Source organism: Phocoena phocoena, chromosome 2, assembly GCF_963924675.1.
Source record: "Phocoena phocoena chromosome 2, mPhoPho1.1, whole genome shotgun sequence".
NCBI classification, from domain to species: domain Eukaryota; kingdom Metazoa; phylum Chordata; class Mammalia; order Artiodactyla; family Phocoenidae; genus Phocoena; species Phocoena phocoena.
This window is the reverse complement of record NC_089220.1, coordinates 161611044-161625410: the sequence shown is the minus strand read 5'-3', so window position 1 is coordinate 161625410 and position 14367 is coordinate 161611044. Positions and strand designations below refer to the sequence as shown.

General features: G+C 35.2%; 1 protein-coding gene across 1 annotated transcript in view; it reads left to right on the top strand.

Annotated features, from left to right (window-relative positions):
- The window catches only part of CCDC7 (coiled-coil domain containing 7), a 142573-nt gene that overhangs the window by 18085 nt on the left and 110121 nt on the right, over positions 1 to 14367 (top strand). Inside the window, exons 4-8 of the mRNA XM_065871794.1 lie at positions 3525 to 3545; positions 3862 to 3894; positions 5427 to 5590; positions 13049 to 13110; positions 14200 to 14256. Of these exons, the coding sequence (XP_065727866.1) occupies positions 3525 to 3545; positions 3862 to 3894; positions 5427 to 5590; positions 13049 to 13110; positions 14200 to 14256 (337 nt within the window). The remainder of the gene's footprint in view (positions 1 to 3524; positions 3546 to 3861; positions 3895 to 5426; positions 5591 to 13048; positions 13111 to 14199; positions 14257 to 14367) is intronic.

Below are 14367 nucleotides of genomic sequence, written 5' to 3'. Positions count from 1 at the left end.
CGATATTTTCTGAGCATGAGTCCTGCCCTGGGCAAGTGTGTAGCTTACTAGATTCCCCCTAATATATGGGAATTTCAAAATCCTTATTTTTCCAAAATAACTCTCTCCAGTTTTTACTTCTAGGCTTTGACATGTATATCGTTTGCCTCAGCTATAATCATTTTCTCCAGGGAGCAGTGGCTTGTTTAACTACCTTTCAGTTTTTTTGAGGAATACTCTCCACTTCGCTGGTTTTCTGCCCTGAGAGAGTTCTGAGATGAAACAAAGGTAAAAGCTACAAGTCCGTCAAGCAACCTCTAGACAGGACAAAATAGAAAAACACAATTCCTCTTTTTTCCTCCAGAACTGTAATATATACCCACACCAGGAATGGAGGCTGCTGTCTTTAAGACTGCCAGTGCTCTGGGGAAGTGGGTGGGGCAAGGCTAAGTTTAAATGCCGCAAAGGTCTCCTAGCATGTTTAACCTGCATTTTTCTTGATCCATCACTATTTGGCTCCTGTAAAGCCTTCACTGTTTCCCAGAGTTTTCACAAAGTTGATTGTAACAGTTTTTGCTCACTTTTTCTTCAGTGTTTTCTGTGAAGGATAGGCCCTTGGAACTCCCTACAGCCATTTTTGCTGTCATCACTCCCTAATTCCCCAAATAGGTTTATCTTTCTGGTGGAAATTTGCAACTGACTGTGAATTTTATATAGAAGTTAAATGGACCAAGAATAACCAAGTGAGTTCTGAAGACAAAGAACAGGTGAGAGGACTTGCCCTAGCAGATATCAAGACTTGTTAGAAAGCTATATTAATTATGGTTGTGTGCTTTTGGTGCAAGGTTAGATAGACCAATGGAATTGAATAAAGGCTCAGAAATAGACCCTTTTATATATGGAAAATTTTATTAATGATAGAGAAGTAGTAGCATAATAAATGGCCCTGGAACAATGGTTATTTATAAGATAAAAATAGTTTATTCTTTATAGTATATACAAAAATCATTTTCTGATGGACTAAAGACCTAATAAAAAATCAAAAGCAATAACATATTTAGAAACAGATATAGGAGACTGTCGTTATGACCTGGAGCAAGGAACAATTACAGAAGAATATATAAGTCATAAAGAGAAAGATCGCTAAATTCAACTATATTAAAACCTCTATTGTGTAAAAAATTCATAAAGAGAAGTGCAGGAGAAGTTTCAAATAGCGGAAAATACTTAGATCACATATATCAGACAGAGGAAATCCAGAGTATATAGATAACATTTACCTGTCAGTAAGTATAAGGTAAATCAATACAAGATGCTCAAAGGAGATAAAAAAGGTGTTTGCAAAGGAGGAAATACAAGTAGCCCATAAAAATATCAAGATGTATTCTACCCTTTTAGTAATTTTTAGTATCCAGGGAATGTGATTATGGATGTTAACATCATAAAAAAGTAAAATGTTGACTTTTAAACAAGGTTTTATAAAATTCTTCCATTGAGTGCATATTTCCTTCCAGTACTGACCAACATTGCTCTACCTTTTCCCACACAGTACTCTTCAAAAATATTCTTATACTTACTTCATATTTCTCCCATTTATCTGTACTTCAGTTTGCCTTCTGCCCCCAATGTCCACTGAACTAGCCATCTGAAGATAGTAATGACTCCCCTAGTGTTAAATCAAGTGTGCATCTTTCTTGACACCTCAGCAGATTTGACATTGTTGACCATTTTGTTCTTGAAGTGCCTTTCCCTTGGCTTCTGTGGCACCCTGTGTCTATCTGGTATGTCAGTTTCATATTACTATTATTTTCCTTTTTTTTTTTTAAACATTATGCTATCTATCTTCTCTTTAGGAAGCTTTTTATAACAGCTACGTTAAATGCCAGCCCCATTAACAATTTTGTAGAGTAGGGTATTTCCTTGTTACTTTGCTTATAGCTTTTTCTTGTGTTCACTTTTCTGAGATTAACTTATTGTTTTGCTAGGTTAGAATGTGTGGTAAAATAGTTTCTGAATCTCTGAATTCTTGAAAATAGTTGCATTTTGGCTTCACATTTAAATGATAATATCTTTAAAATTAGAATGGAGGTTTAATATTTTCCCCAAGAACTTTATAGACGTTGCTCCGTAGTATCATATAATTTTTTTTCTGTTTAGTGTTATGTGTCTAATGTTGGTTTTCCTCACTTCTGGGCAATTTTCATATTCCACTTATTTTTATCAATAATGTCCTACATTCAGCAGTACCAGTAATAATTGATGATGTGTTATTGATGGTTCAGTATTTAAGAAAGCCACTGTTCTCTAGGCTTTAAGTGGTTTAAGTAATTGTAGAACCCTGACTGCAATGAGTGGATGAATTGATACATACAAGGGATTCCCATTACGTTCCCAGACAGGAAAGGAGATTTTGAGAACCTTGGAATCTCTCCACATAGTGGAAAGAATGACTTTATTGCAAGGTAGTATGCCTTATTGGCATAAATCCTTACACAGCTGAAAATATTTTCCTTCAGACGTGGACATTAATTTGCTGTGGTATGTTTTCTTGAGGGTCTCAGCCCTTTTTGCTTAGATTTATGCTTTCTTATTACTTAGTGCAGTGATTCTTAAACTTTAGCATGCAAAGGAATCAACTGGAGGGATAGATAGTTTAAATACAAATTACTGGTCCTACTTCCAGAGCTTTGGAGTCAGTAGGCTGGGGTGGGGCCTAGTAATCTGCATTACTAACAAATATGGTTGTTTAGGTGATGCTGATGCTTTTGGTTGTGGTGTCACAGTTTTTGAACTGTTGATCTAGAGTTAGTGTCAAAGAAGAGAAATTTAGACTAGCCTGATTTTTTTCAGTTAAGCAACTTTTCTTCTGCCTGAATGCATGTAATACAATTTTTCTTTAATAATGTAATTCAAAACTTTTATTTGGTTGTAATAGAGTGGGTTTGGTTGTTTTTTGTGGCAAATGTAATCAGGTTAGCATTACATTTAGTAAATGGTAAATATTGGTAGTTCGGACCGTGTGATAGGTTTTGTATATTCATTTTCTCTCATAATCTCCCAAACCAGTTCTTTGCATTTTCCATTTAAAAAATCAAGTAGTAGTGTAATATTTTATATCTTGATTCTTAGACCTTTTAGCATAGCAAAGTTATATTGAAGAAATAGTGTTCATAAGATAATGCTTTTCATTATTGTACTCTCAGCTCTATGAAAAAAATAATGCTCTTCTGAGAACTTAAATTTTATTTCTTACCTATATTAAGAAAATATATGAAATCATATATGTGAATTATTTTGGGTTTTTTAATGTAGATCTGTAACAATGGAAGATTCTTTTTCTTTTCTAGAACTAAGATGTCTATGCAAGATGTACTAAAAACTCTGTAAATATAAAAATATTGTGATTGGATTATAGATTTATAGTTATATTTTAGAAACTTGTGTATTTTGGTGATTGAAAATTTCAAGAGACTTGAATTAAATATTATATCATACATTGTGAGGAATTTTATTTTTAAATGTTTTCATTAAAACTTTATTTTCAGATTTTGGAATCTCTTTTTAAGGTATGTTCAATATATTGCCTACTAAAATTTAATACAGAAATACATATAAGTGAAAAAGAGTTTTCTAAGTTTTGAGGAAGTAAAAATAACTCCCAAACTTGCTGCTATATATATTTAAAAATTTTACGTTTCAGTTACATGTTGCCTTAGCCCCATTCTGAACCCTAAGATAAAATGATGTTTGGTGTAGGACTAATATTTGATACACACACACACACACACACACACACACACACACACACACATACTCATTTATTTCACTGCAGAAATTGACTTGTCAATATTGTTTCCTTTCTGTTCCTTCTTTTATTTAAAGTGGTTTCAGCGACAGGTCAATCAGATGGAAGAGGTAAGTGTAGCATTTCTTGTTAATTAAGTTAATATTTTGTCTCATTTGAAAACCAGTTTGAGGTATAAGTTAAAAATTTTTAATAACCATTGGTTATAATCTTTTGATTTAGGTAAAGAAGGAATAAATGGGTAGACTAAAATGTTTCTTAGTGATTTATATACAATACTTCTGCATGTATGTGGTCTACTCTGAATTTGACCAATTCTTTCTCCTAAAATTGAAAAATGGAAAATTAATTATTATTCTTTCCATAATTTACACAAAATAGTAAATAAGTGGCAAGACAAAACTTATCAACTTAAATATTTCTCCTGTATTTAAAAAGTCATGCATAATATGCTTATTCATGAAATTATATATTTGTTCTCTTTAAATTTAATGTTATTTTAATGAGTTTTTTATACTTTTATGTTCACGTGCTTTGCCACCAGTTTGAGAAATACTGGTCTCTATCCTTATTTTGGAAAAGATTTTATGTATGCTGTTAATACAGCAGAATGATTTCCAGGATAGCCTTAGGGAATTAGAGAATTATTCTAGTTCTACCTTGGCTATGTTTGTGGTTTAGTCCTTAAAGTTCTGGGAGAAGCTGCCTGTGGGGAATATGCCATGCCAGGGACCTTGCTAGGAAACCATCCATAGGGGTGGTGCTATTGAACTTTGCTGGAGGTGAGTACTACTAGTTACACTGGGTACTGCCCTAGGATTAAGCAGAGAGAGATGACAGAACTTGGAAGAAAAGCTTCTTCCTCCTCTAGTGTCTAGGGCCCTCTGCTGACAAAAGTTAACATCATGCTGCCTGTCAAGATAGAAATGTTCCACTACTATAAACAGGACAGTGAAGAATGGATTTTAGATGAGAGGCAATAAATTGATAATTGTAGCGATTGCTCTGTCACTTTTTAGGTTCAGTTTATGATTGATGTCCTCTTATTAGGGATCTTGCCTTTGTCCATAGAGTATTCATACAATTTCAGCTTCCCTTCCACCTGTTCTGCATCCCACAGTCTCAGATTTCCAGTACATTACCCAGTACTTACTTCCTGCTGTTATATCTTAATCCCATTCAGGTAACCATTACTAAAGTGAAGTCTCTGTTTTAAATTCCCAATGTTAGAATTTCTATTTGCTATGTCCTAAGACTATGGCTTCACTACTTTTCTTTTTTCAGCTCTTCCTCCCATCATAAGGATTAGAGTTCTCTTTTAAATATTTTGAATTGCCTTTAACTGATCCTGTTATAATTGTTATTTAACTTGCTTAAAATTCTTATATATTAAAATAATAAACAGAAGATTGAATTTGAGCTCTGACATGTAAAAGCCAACACTTAGCTATAATTCTGTTGCTAGGCAATTGCTCATATAATTTCACTAATATTGTGAAATATTAGTATGTGATTATAGCTATAGATAGATAAGAATAATACAATATTTATTTATATATGATAAATGAAATGATGAAATTTCTTTGAGGTATGGGAGAAAAATGAGTATTTCCTAAGTAACTGGCTAATTTTATTATTTTAGATAAGTAAAGATCAAACTTTTCCAGCAGAGTTTCCAGCACCTGATAAAACAGTCAGTGTAAGCATTGCACAAATAGTAAAGCAGGTGCACAAACTTGAAGAACTGAAAAATCGCCTTAAAGAAAGGTCTAAATTCACCTTCAAAGACATGTCATCTAAACCCAAGTAAGTAAAATGTAAGAGTTAAAAGAATTAAACAGTAAGAGTGGGTATATAATTAGTAATGAATGGAAGATAATGGTTCAGATTTTATACTATACATAGAGCTTCTAAATCAAATCAGAAGATCTAGCCAGCTTGTTCCTGTTTGAAATTTTTAATAGTTTGAAATGGGACTAGGCACTTGTGGCTATGAAAATTAAAGTTCAATTAAATTTAATTAAAAAAACAATTCTTTAGTCACACTAGCCACATTTCAAGTGCCTAGTAGCCACATGTGCCTATTGTTTGAAAGTTCTATTGGACACTGCTGGCTTTGAAATATCTGGCTTATAAACTCTTCTCTCAGTTTGATTAGGTAGCTTCCTTAATATATTTAAGGTGTAGTGAAATAGTTCATTGTTCAAGAACACCGTCATTAAAAATTGCACAGGGACAGGGATATGTTCCAAAGATTAAATTTGTACTTTTTAGTTGAGAAAATCCTTTTTTTGGTAGGTGGGAGGAAGATTCAGATGAATGATTACAAGAATACTTCCATTATCTGTTGACACTCATGTTTGATATTTGAGGTTTATCTGTCTTGAAATTAAATAGATGAATAAATCATCATCATAGAATATCTTCAGTGATTTTTTTGCACCTCCATAGTTATTTTTTCTTGTGGTGAGAACTCTTCAGATCTACTCTTTCAGCAAATTTCAGGTATACAGTACAATGGTATTATGAACAGTAAACACCATGCTAATGTTCTAAACATTAGATCTTTAGAACTTATTCAACTTATAACTGGAAGTTTGTACTTTTTGACCAACATCACATTTCCCCAATCCCCCTCAGCCCCTGGCAACCACCATTTCTGCTTTCTGGTTCTAAGAATATATATATATATCTCATTTTGTTTATCCATTCATCTATTGATGGTTACTTTCATATCCTGGTTATTGTAAATAATGCTGCAATGAACATATGAACATTGGGGAGAATATATATTTTTGAATTAGTTTTTTTGTTTTCTCTGGAAAAATACCCAGAAGTGGAATTACTAGATCATATGGCAGTACTATTTTTAATTTTTTGAGGAACCTCCATACTGTTTTCCATAGTGGCTACATCAGTTTGCATTTCTATCAACAATGCATGAAGGTTCCCTTTTCTGCACATCTTGCCCACAGTTATTTTTTTGGTCTTTTGGATGGTAACCTTTCTGACAGTTGGGAGGTGACTTCTCACTGTGGTTTTTGATTTGCATTTCCCTGATGATTAGCAGTGTTGAGCCTCTTTTCATGTGCCTGTTGGACATCTGCATGTCTTCTTTGAAAGAGTATTTATTCAGGTCCTCTGCCCATTTTTAATTGAATTGTTTTTTTGCTATTGTATGAGCTCTTTGTATATTTTGAATTTTAGCCTCTTACTAGATATATCATTTGTGAATGTCTTATCCCATTCATTAGGTTGCCTTTTTGTTTTGTTTTGCAAAGCTTTTTTTTTTTTAGTTTGATATAATTACACACGTTTATTTTTGCTTTTGTTGCCTTTGTCTGGGGACAGAGATCCAAAAAAATATTACTAAGACCACTGTCAAAGAGTTTACTGCCTGTGTTTCTTCTAGCATTTTTATGGTTTCAGGGTTTATATTTAAGTCTTTAATCCATTTTGAGTTTATTTTTGTATGTGGTGTAAGAAAGAGGTCTAGTTTCATTCTTTTTCATGTAGCTGTCCAGTTTTTCCAGCACCATTTATTGAAGAGACTATCTCTTCCCTATTGTATATTCTTGCATCCTTTGTTGTAAGAAATTGACCATATAAGCATGGGTTCATTTCTGGGCTTTCTATTCTGTTCCATTGATCTATGTGTCTCTTTTTGTGCCAGTACCATACTGTTTTGATTACTATAGCTTTGTAGCATAGTTTGAAATCACTGAGCGTGATACTGCTAGCTTTCTCAAGATTGCTTTGGCTCTTTGGGTTTTTTGTGTTTCCATACAAACTTTAGAATTATTTGTTCTGTGAAAAATGCCATTGGTACCTTGATAGGAATTGCAGTGAATCCATAGATTGCTTTAGATTATTATGGGCACGTTAGCAACATTAATTCTTCCAATCTATGAGAATGGTATATCTTTCCATTTATTTGTGTCATCTTAAATTTCTTTCATCACTCTCTTAGTTTTCATAGTACAGGTCTTTCACCTCCTTAGTTAAATTTGTTCCTAGGTATTTCATTAGTTTTGATGCAATTGCAAACGGGATTTTCTTAAGTTCTCTTTCTGATAGAGCTTTATTAATGCATAGAAATGCAACAGATATCTGTATATTAATTTTGTATTCTGCAACTTTACTGAATTTAATTATTAGTCCTAATAGTTTCTTGGTGGAGTCTTTAGAGTTTTCTATGTATAGTATCATATCATCTGCAATCAGTGACAGTTTTAAGTCTTCCTTTGCAGTTTGGATTCCTTTTATTTCTGATTGCTGTCTGATTTGTGTCTGATTCCTGTGGCTAGAATGTCCAATATTATGTTGAATAAAAGAGGCTGGATTAGGCATCCTTGTCTTGTTCCTGATCTCAAACTATTCCAAACTTGAAAAGGTCCTGACAGGAAATAAATGGAAGACTCTTTAGGTCTTCTTAAAAAGAAATGGGTTTTATTCTGATTATCATTGGGGTGGGTTTTGAGCAGAGCATAACATGATCTGACATATGTTTCAAAAGGACCATTCTGACTGCTGTGTTGAAAATTGACTATACAGGGTCAGGAGTAGAAATGGGGAGTCTAGTTGGGAGACTTTTGCAGTAATCCATGGAAGAGATGATGGTGGTTCAGATCAGGGTAGTGGTTGCGGTGGAGTTGGTGAGCTTTGAGATTCTGGACATACTTTTTTTTTTTTTTTCTGCAGTACGCTGGCCTCTCACTGTTGCGGCCTCTCCCGTTGCGGAGCACAGGCTCCAGACACACAGGCTCAGCGGCCATGGCCCACGGGCCCAGCTGCTCCGCAGCATGCGGGATCCTCCCGGACCGGGGCACGAACCCGTGTCCCCTGCGTCGGCAAGCGGACTCTCAACCACTGTGCCACCAGGGAAGCCCCGAGATTCTGGACATACTTTGAAGGTGGAGTCAGTAAATTCTCCTGATGGATTGGATATTGTGTGTGAGAGGAAAAATAGCCAAGAATGAGTTCAAGACTTTGGACTTGAGCAGCCAGAAGGATGGAATTGATACTACCTTCACTGGGGTAGGCTGTAGGTGAAGCAAGTTTTGAGGAGGCAGATCAGGGGTTCTGGTTTGAAGATACTGGAAATTCTGAGTTGCCAGAAATGTTGTTAGGCATATTTGAGGGAGCCATTACATATATGTTTTGGTGTTCGGGAGATGTGAGTTGAAAATAGGAATTGGGATGCCGTTTACATATGGATGGGACTTAACGGTAGATATATAGTGAAGGAAGTGAGTGTAAATTGAGAAGAGAGGACCAGGGACTGATCCCTGGTGCCCTTCCAACATTAAGAAGTCTGGGACAAAAGGAGGGGCTAGCAAAGGGGAATGAGGAGTGACCTAGTGAGGCAGAAAGAAAACCAGTAAATGTGCTGTCCTGTAAGATAAATGAAGAAGGAAGACTACGCAAAGGGACTGTCAATGATGTCAGGTGCTGTGGGTCAGTCAAGAAGATTAGGACTAAGAACTGACTAGTGGATTTAGAAAGGATGTCATTTGTTGACCTTGAGAAGAGCAGTTGTTTTGAGAAATCTCTGGACAGAGGGCAGTTGGGGACAGTAACCATAGACAATGCTTTGGAGTGGTTTTGTTGAAAAAGGGGGAAAAGAATAGCATAGTAGCTGGAGGGAAGTGGGGACAAAATAAGGCTCTTATAAATTAGGAAAAATAACAGAATGTTTGTATGCTAATAGGAATGACCCATTAGACAGGAAAAGATTTATGATATAAAGAGTCAAAGAGGAATTGCTGGGACAGTATCCTTGAATATGTGAGTGGAGATGAAATAGGGGCTTGAATAATTATGTATGAAACCAGGTAGGAAGGCAGAGTATCAGGGTACAGATGCTGATATAGGGTAGATGTGGTGTAGAAGCCTGTGGAAGTTCTTTTGGTTGGTTTAGTCTTCTAAGGGAAGTAGAAAGAAAGGTTATCAGGTGAAAGTGAGGATAGAATAGGAGTTTTGAGAAGAGAGATGAGGATTTGTAATAGTCACTAAATGGAAGAGTGAATGGACAGGGACATATCTTTTGATTACCTGGTGATATTGAAGGCCTACTTGAAATCATGCATTTGGAGTAAGATGTCTCTTTAATACTGTTGTCTCTGTTCAACCAATTTAGTTACCCAGTTATTTCTAATATCCTGTCTGTTGTAATGAATCATTCATAAAATCACCCTTAGCCAGCCATATAGAGTGCAAGAAACTATTTTACTATGGTATCAGATATTTTAGGAAAATGTATAATTCTGTTTTACTTAGTTTAACAGGAATCTTCAGTATAGCTTTATTTCCTTGGTTTGCTGTAATTTTTATCCATTGCTTTGCTGCCAGCCTTTCTTAGTCTATTCCCTTCTTTATTTGACAGTTCTACTCTGCTTTTATTTCCAGTCCTTTTTTTTTTTTTTTTTTTTGTGGTACGCGGGCCTCTCACTGTTGTGGTCTCTCCCATTGCGGAGCACAGGCTTCGGACGCGCAGGCTCAGCAGCCATGGCTCACGGGCCCAGCCGCTCCGCGGCATGTGGGATCTTCCTGGACCGGGGCACAAACCCGTGTCCCCTGCATCGGCAGGCGGACTCTCAACCACTGCACCACCAGGGAGGCCCTCCAGTCCTTTTTAAAGTTTCCTTTTTAATGTTTTTTTGACACTAGAAAAAAAATGGTGTGCATGTGTACGTGTATGTAATTTATATTCTTCAGGCATATACTGTCTTGTTCTTGGTGGTAATACTAAAAATATGAAGAACCAGGATAATATGGGCACCAACTCATTAGAATAAATATTAGCAGTGAAGCAGGGTTCTGTATACCATTTGTTGTGCTAAAGATTACTCCTTTAGGTTCTGGATCCTAGGAAGGTCAAGGGGTGAGGGCAGTTGGCAGACACTTGATTGGCTATTTACCCATTTACCATGGGGCAGAGCTATTTACCGATTGGATCAGGAGAATTTCAGTGTTACTGTCATACTAGTATATGAATATCTGTATGAGTATCAGACCTTTTCTCCCTTAGCAAGAAGTCAGCCTGAACAGAATTCATATTTGAGATGTCTCACTTAGTAGATCTGAGTTATAATCTTTATAAACTTCATAATCTGCCCAATTCTTTCCAATTCATTCCGCTAAACTTCTTCGGTACTTTCTATCCCCTTTCATTGTTGTATCTTAAAAACTATTTTTTAAACATGCTTTTGTTTACATTATTGGCAAGCAGTCAGGCAGCCCCAAAGTGGCAGCACAGTGGCAGCTATACGATTGGCTTGTCAAACTTCCAAATATTAGGCTGGTATGGAGACAGTGGGCACAAATGGTGTTGAATTACTTATACAGACAGCAAGAACAAGGTCAGCGTGGTGTCAGCTCCCTGTGTTCCTGGTTCCACAGGACGACACAGAGCAGCAGGGACCAGATGACAGGCCACACAAGCGATTTGTTGCTCTGCCATGAAGGAGCAAAATGTAAACTACATCCATGCAGCTTTATAGGTTTTTTTAAAATTATTTTTTATTGGAGTAGAGTTGATTTACAATGTTGTGTTAGTTTCTGCTGTATGCAGCCTTATAGTCTTAACAGAGGGCTTCAACTGGGCTGTAAAGAAGAGTGGGGTAGAAAGCTCTGTGCTCAACTGAAATTAGGGAGACAGATGAGAAGTGAGCTTGTGTTAGTCTTCCACAAGACAGGAATGGAAAACTGCCTCATGGAGACTCTTCACCAGGCTTATCTTCTCTTTCTGCAGCAGAAATTTCAGGGCATTCTACTATGATTTGGGTCTGACTGCTGTCAAGCCTATGTGGATCTGTGTAATGTTGATAGAGTGCCATGTAGAGCTCTTCCCTTATAGCATTGATTCTCAAATGGGGGATACTTTGTGCCCCAGAGGACACTTGTATGTAGACATTTTGGTTGTCACAACTAGGAGTGGGAGAATGCTACTGGCACTAGGTAGAGGTCAGAGATGCTGCATTGTAAAATGCACAGGACAGTCTCCCACAACAAAGAATTATCCAGTCTAAAATGTTGGTAGTGCCGGGGTTGAGAAACCCGTCCTACAGTGATCTCTTCCTTTGTTACTTCTTTCTTGTCCCCTATTGGTTGGCATCAAATAATATACCTAATAATTTTATTATGAATTAATCAATAATTAGTTACCAATTTAACTTAATAAGCTATTAATTTAATCATTCACATGTAAGTTTTCCTGTCAAGACTGTCACTTCCTCAAGATCAGAACCAGTCACGCACATCTACATATTTCCTATCACATGTAATAAACAGTAAATAAATATGAGTAATTTTTATGAATACCTGAATTAAATCAACTCCAAGTCATTTGTTCCCCTATCCCTAACCATATCTAGTATAGTAACTTATCCAAGTAAAACTTTACATTTATAAACAACCTTTTTTTTTTGCATTAAACATACACAAAACCCTTTTATTTTACAGTTAAAATAGAAAGTACCCATAATTAGGATGGGCTACTATTTATTATGCAGTTACTTCATTGATCTCTCCATCTGTCAATGACTAGACTTAAAGGAATGAAGGCAGTGATACTTGAGTTGGCATCAGTGGGAGCTGCATAATAGAGCCTTGGTTCAGAGGTTCAAATATATTAACCTGAGCTATCTATTGTGAGGCGTGAAATTAATTTCAGGCCATATATTAATATTAATACCTGAAATTTACATGTCTGATATGTGCTAGGTATTTTCCTAGTAACTTTACGTGTGTTCTTTGGTCCTTACAACTATAATACTTTATGAAATAAGTACTCTAATACCCCAATTTTGATAGATGAAGAAACTGAGGCTCAGGTTAAGTGACTTACGCAAGGCCACATATTTAGTAAGTGGGTAATTTACAGCAGGTTTTGAGCCAAGCAATTTGACTCTAGAACTTGTGCTCTTAACAATTGATTACACCATTAATAATATATTGGTAAAAAGAAATCTCATGGTTCTACCAAATACAGTTTTATTATTTTTGTTTATGTTGTTGTTGGTATACCTAATTATGTTCATGGAATACACAGAATTCATAGAATTACATAGTTTGACTTTTTTACTTGTTTTCTTGCTACTAGATAATTTACCTTAATGTCTGTGAATAAAGGTTAAAGAACATGTTAAATTTTATTTTACAAACTGCATATGTCTAGAGCATATATTCTAGTTCTTAAGTGTAATTTAAATGCTTAATCTTTGATAATAAATAAGTATGTTTTATTTATTGAAATCTTAACAGGGACAGTGAAATTCCACCAGAAGAAGTGCAAACTTATGAAACTGTACAGCAGAAAATTGAAGGTGATAATATTTTATACAAGTCCAGCCTTTATACGGTTTCCTAAATGCACCAACATTTTGAGACTTAAAGTTTAAAAATTTATAGCCATAAAAATTATACAATGATAAATTCAAAGATATTCAATAGCAGTTGATATTTTCAATAAAAGTTCTTATTATGTTCCAGATTCTGGGAGTGTATAAAATGAATAACACTTGGTTGTTACCCTCAAAATCCACAACATAGTAAGGATACAAGCACATTATATATCATTTTAATATAGTGTAATGCATGATAAATGTATGTGTAATTTGCAGTGAGTCCATAGAAAGCCAGCTTGTTCAACCTGAGGGAGTTATTTAGGTTTTATGCAACCTTGAAGGATGAATAGGACTTTGTCAAGTGAAGATGGGAGATATTTGGTACTTTAAGAAGAGGGTATAGCATAAGAAACAGCATAAATAGGGAAATACCACTGGAATGGTTATAAAGTATGAAGTAATAGGTAGGGGTAAGATAAGAAAGAGCCTAGGCAGAGGGATTAAATGCTTTAGGAATACTTTCTTTTTTCCCCCATATATAATAGGGAATCATTGAAGATTTTTTCTAGGGAAGTGACATGTTGAATTTTACTTTAGAGAGATTATTCTGGCCACATTGAGAAGCTAGATTTGGGGATTGAGAGTAGGAGATGGAAGTTACTGCTGTACCTTAAATGTGTGATAGGTGCCTATATTAGAGCACAAATAAAGAGAGGAAAAGGGGAAGATTTGAGAAATATTTACTGGATAAAATTGGCAAAACATGGTGATTGGATATGAAAGGAAGGGAGATTAGATGATGGTAACATTAACTAGGAGAATACAAGAGGAAAAATAAGTTTTGTTGAGAAAATGATGAGTTCATATCACTCAGTTGTTACACACATTTTTTTAGATGTTACACTTTGTTGCCTGATTGGGAAGGTCTACAGTTGTGGACAGCTCAGTTGTTTTTCTTAAAATTTTTGTTCTCTTGAATGAGTTATTAAAATAAAAACTATAAAATTTAAACTCAGTTAATAAATATAATTCATATTGAAACTCATGACAAATTCACTGTTATTTCAGAATTCATAAAAACACACTCAACTGAAGAAATTACAGGTGTTTCTGCGACTGAGCCACGTAAGTTTCCACTCATTAAGCATCTTTGTATTAATAACTTCTGTTGAGTGTATTAATTTCTATAATTTTCTATAATTTAAAGTAATAATTATGAAGTTACAACATAAATTC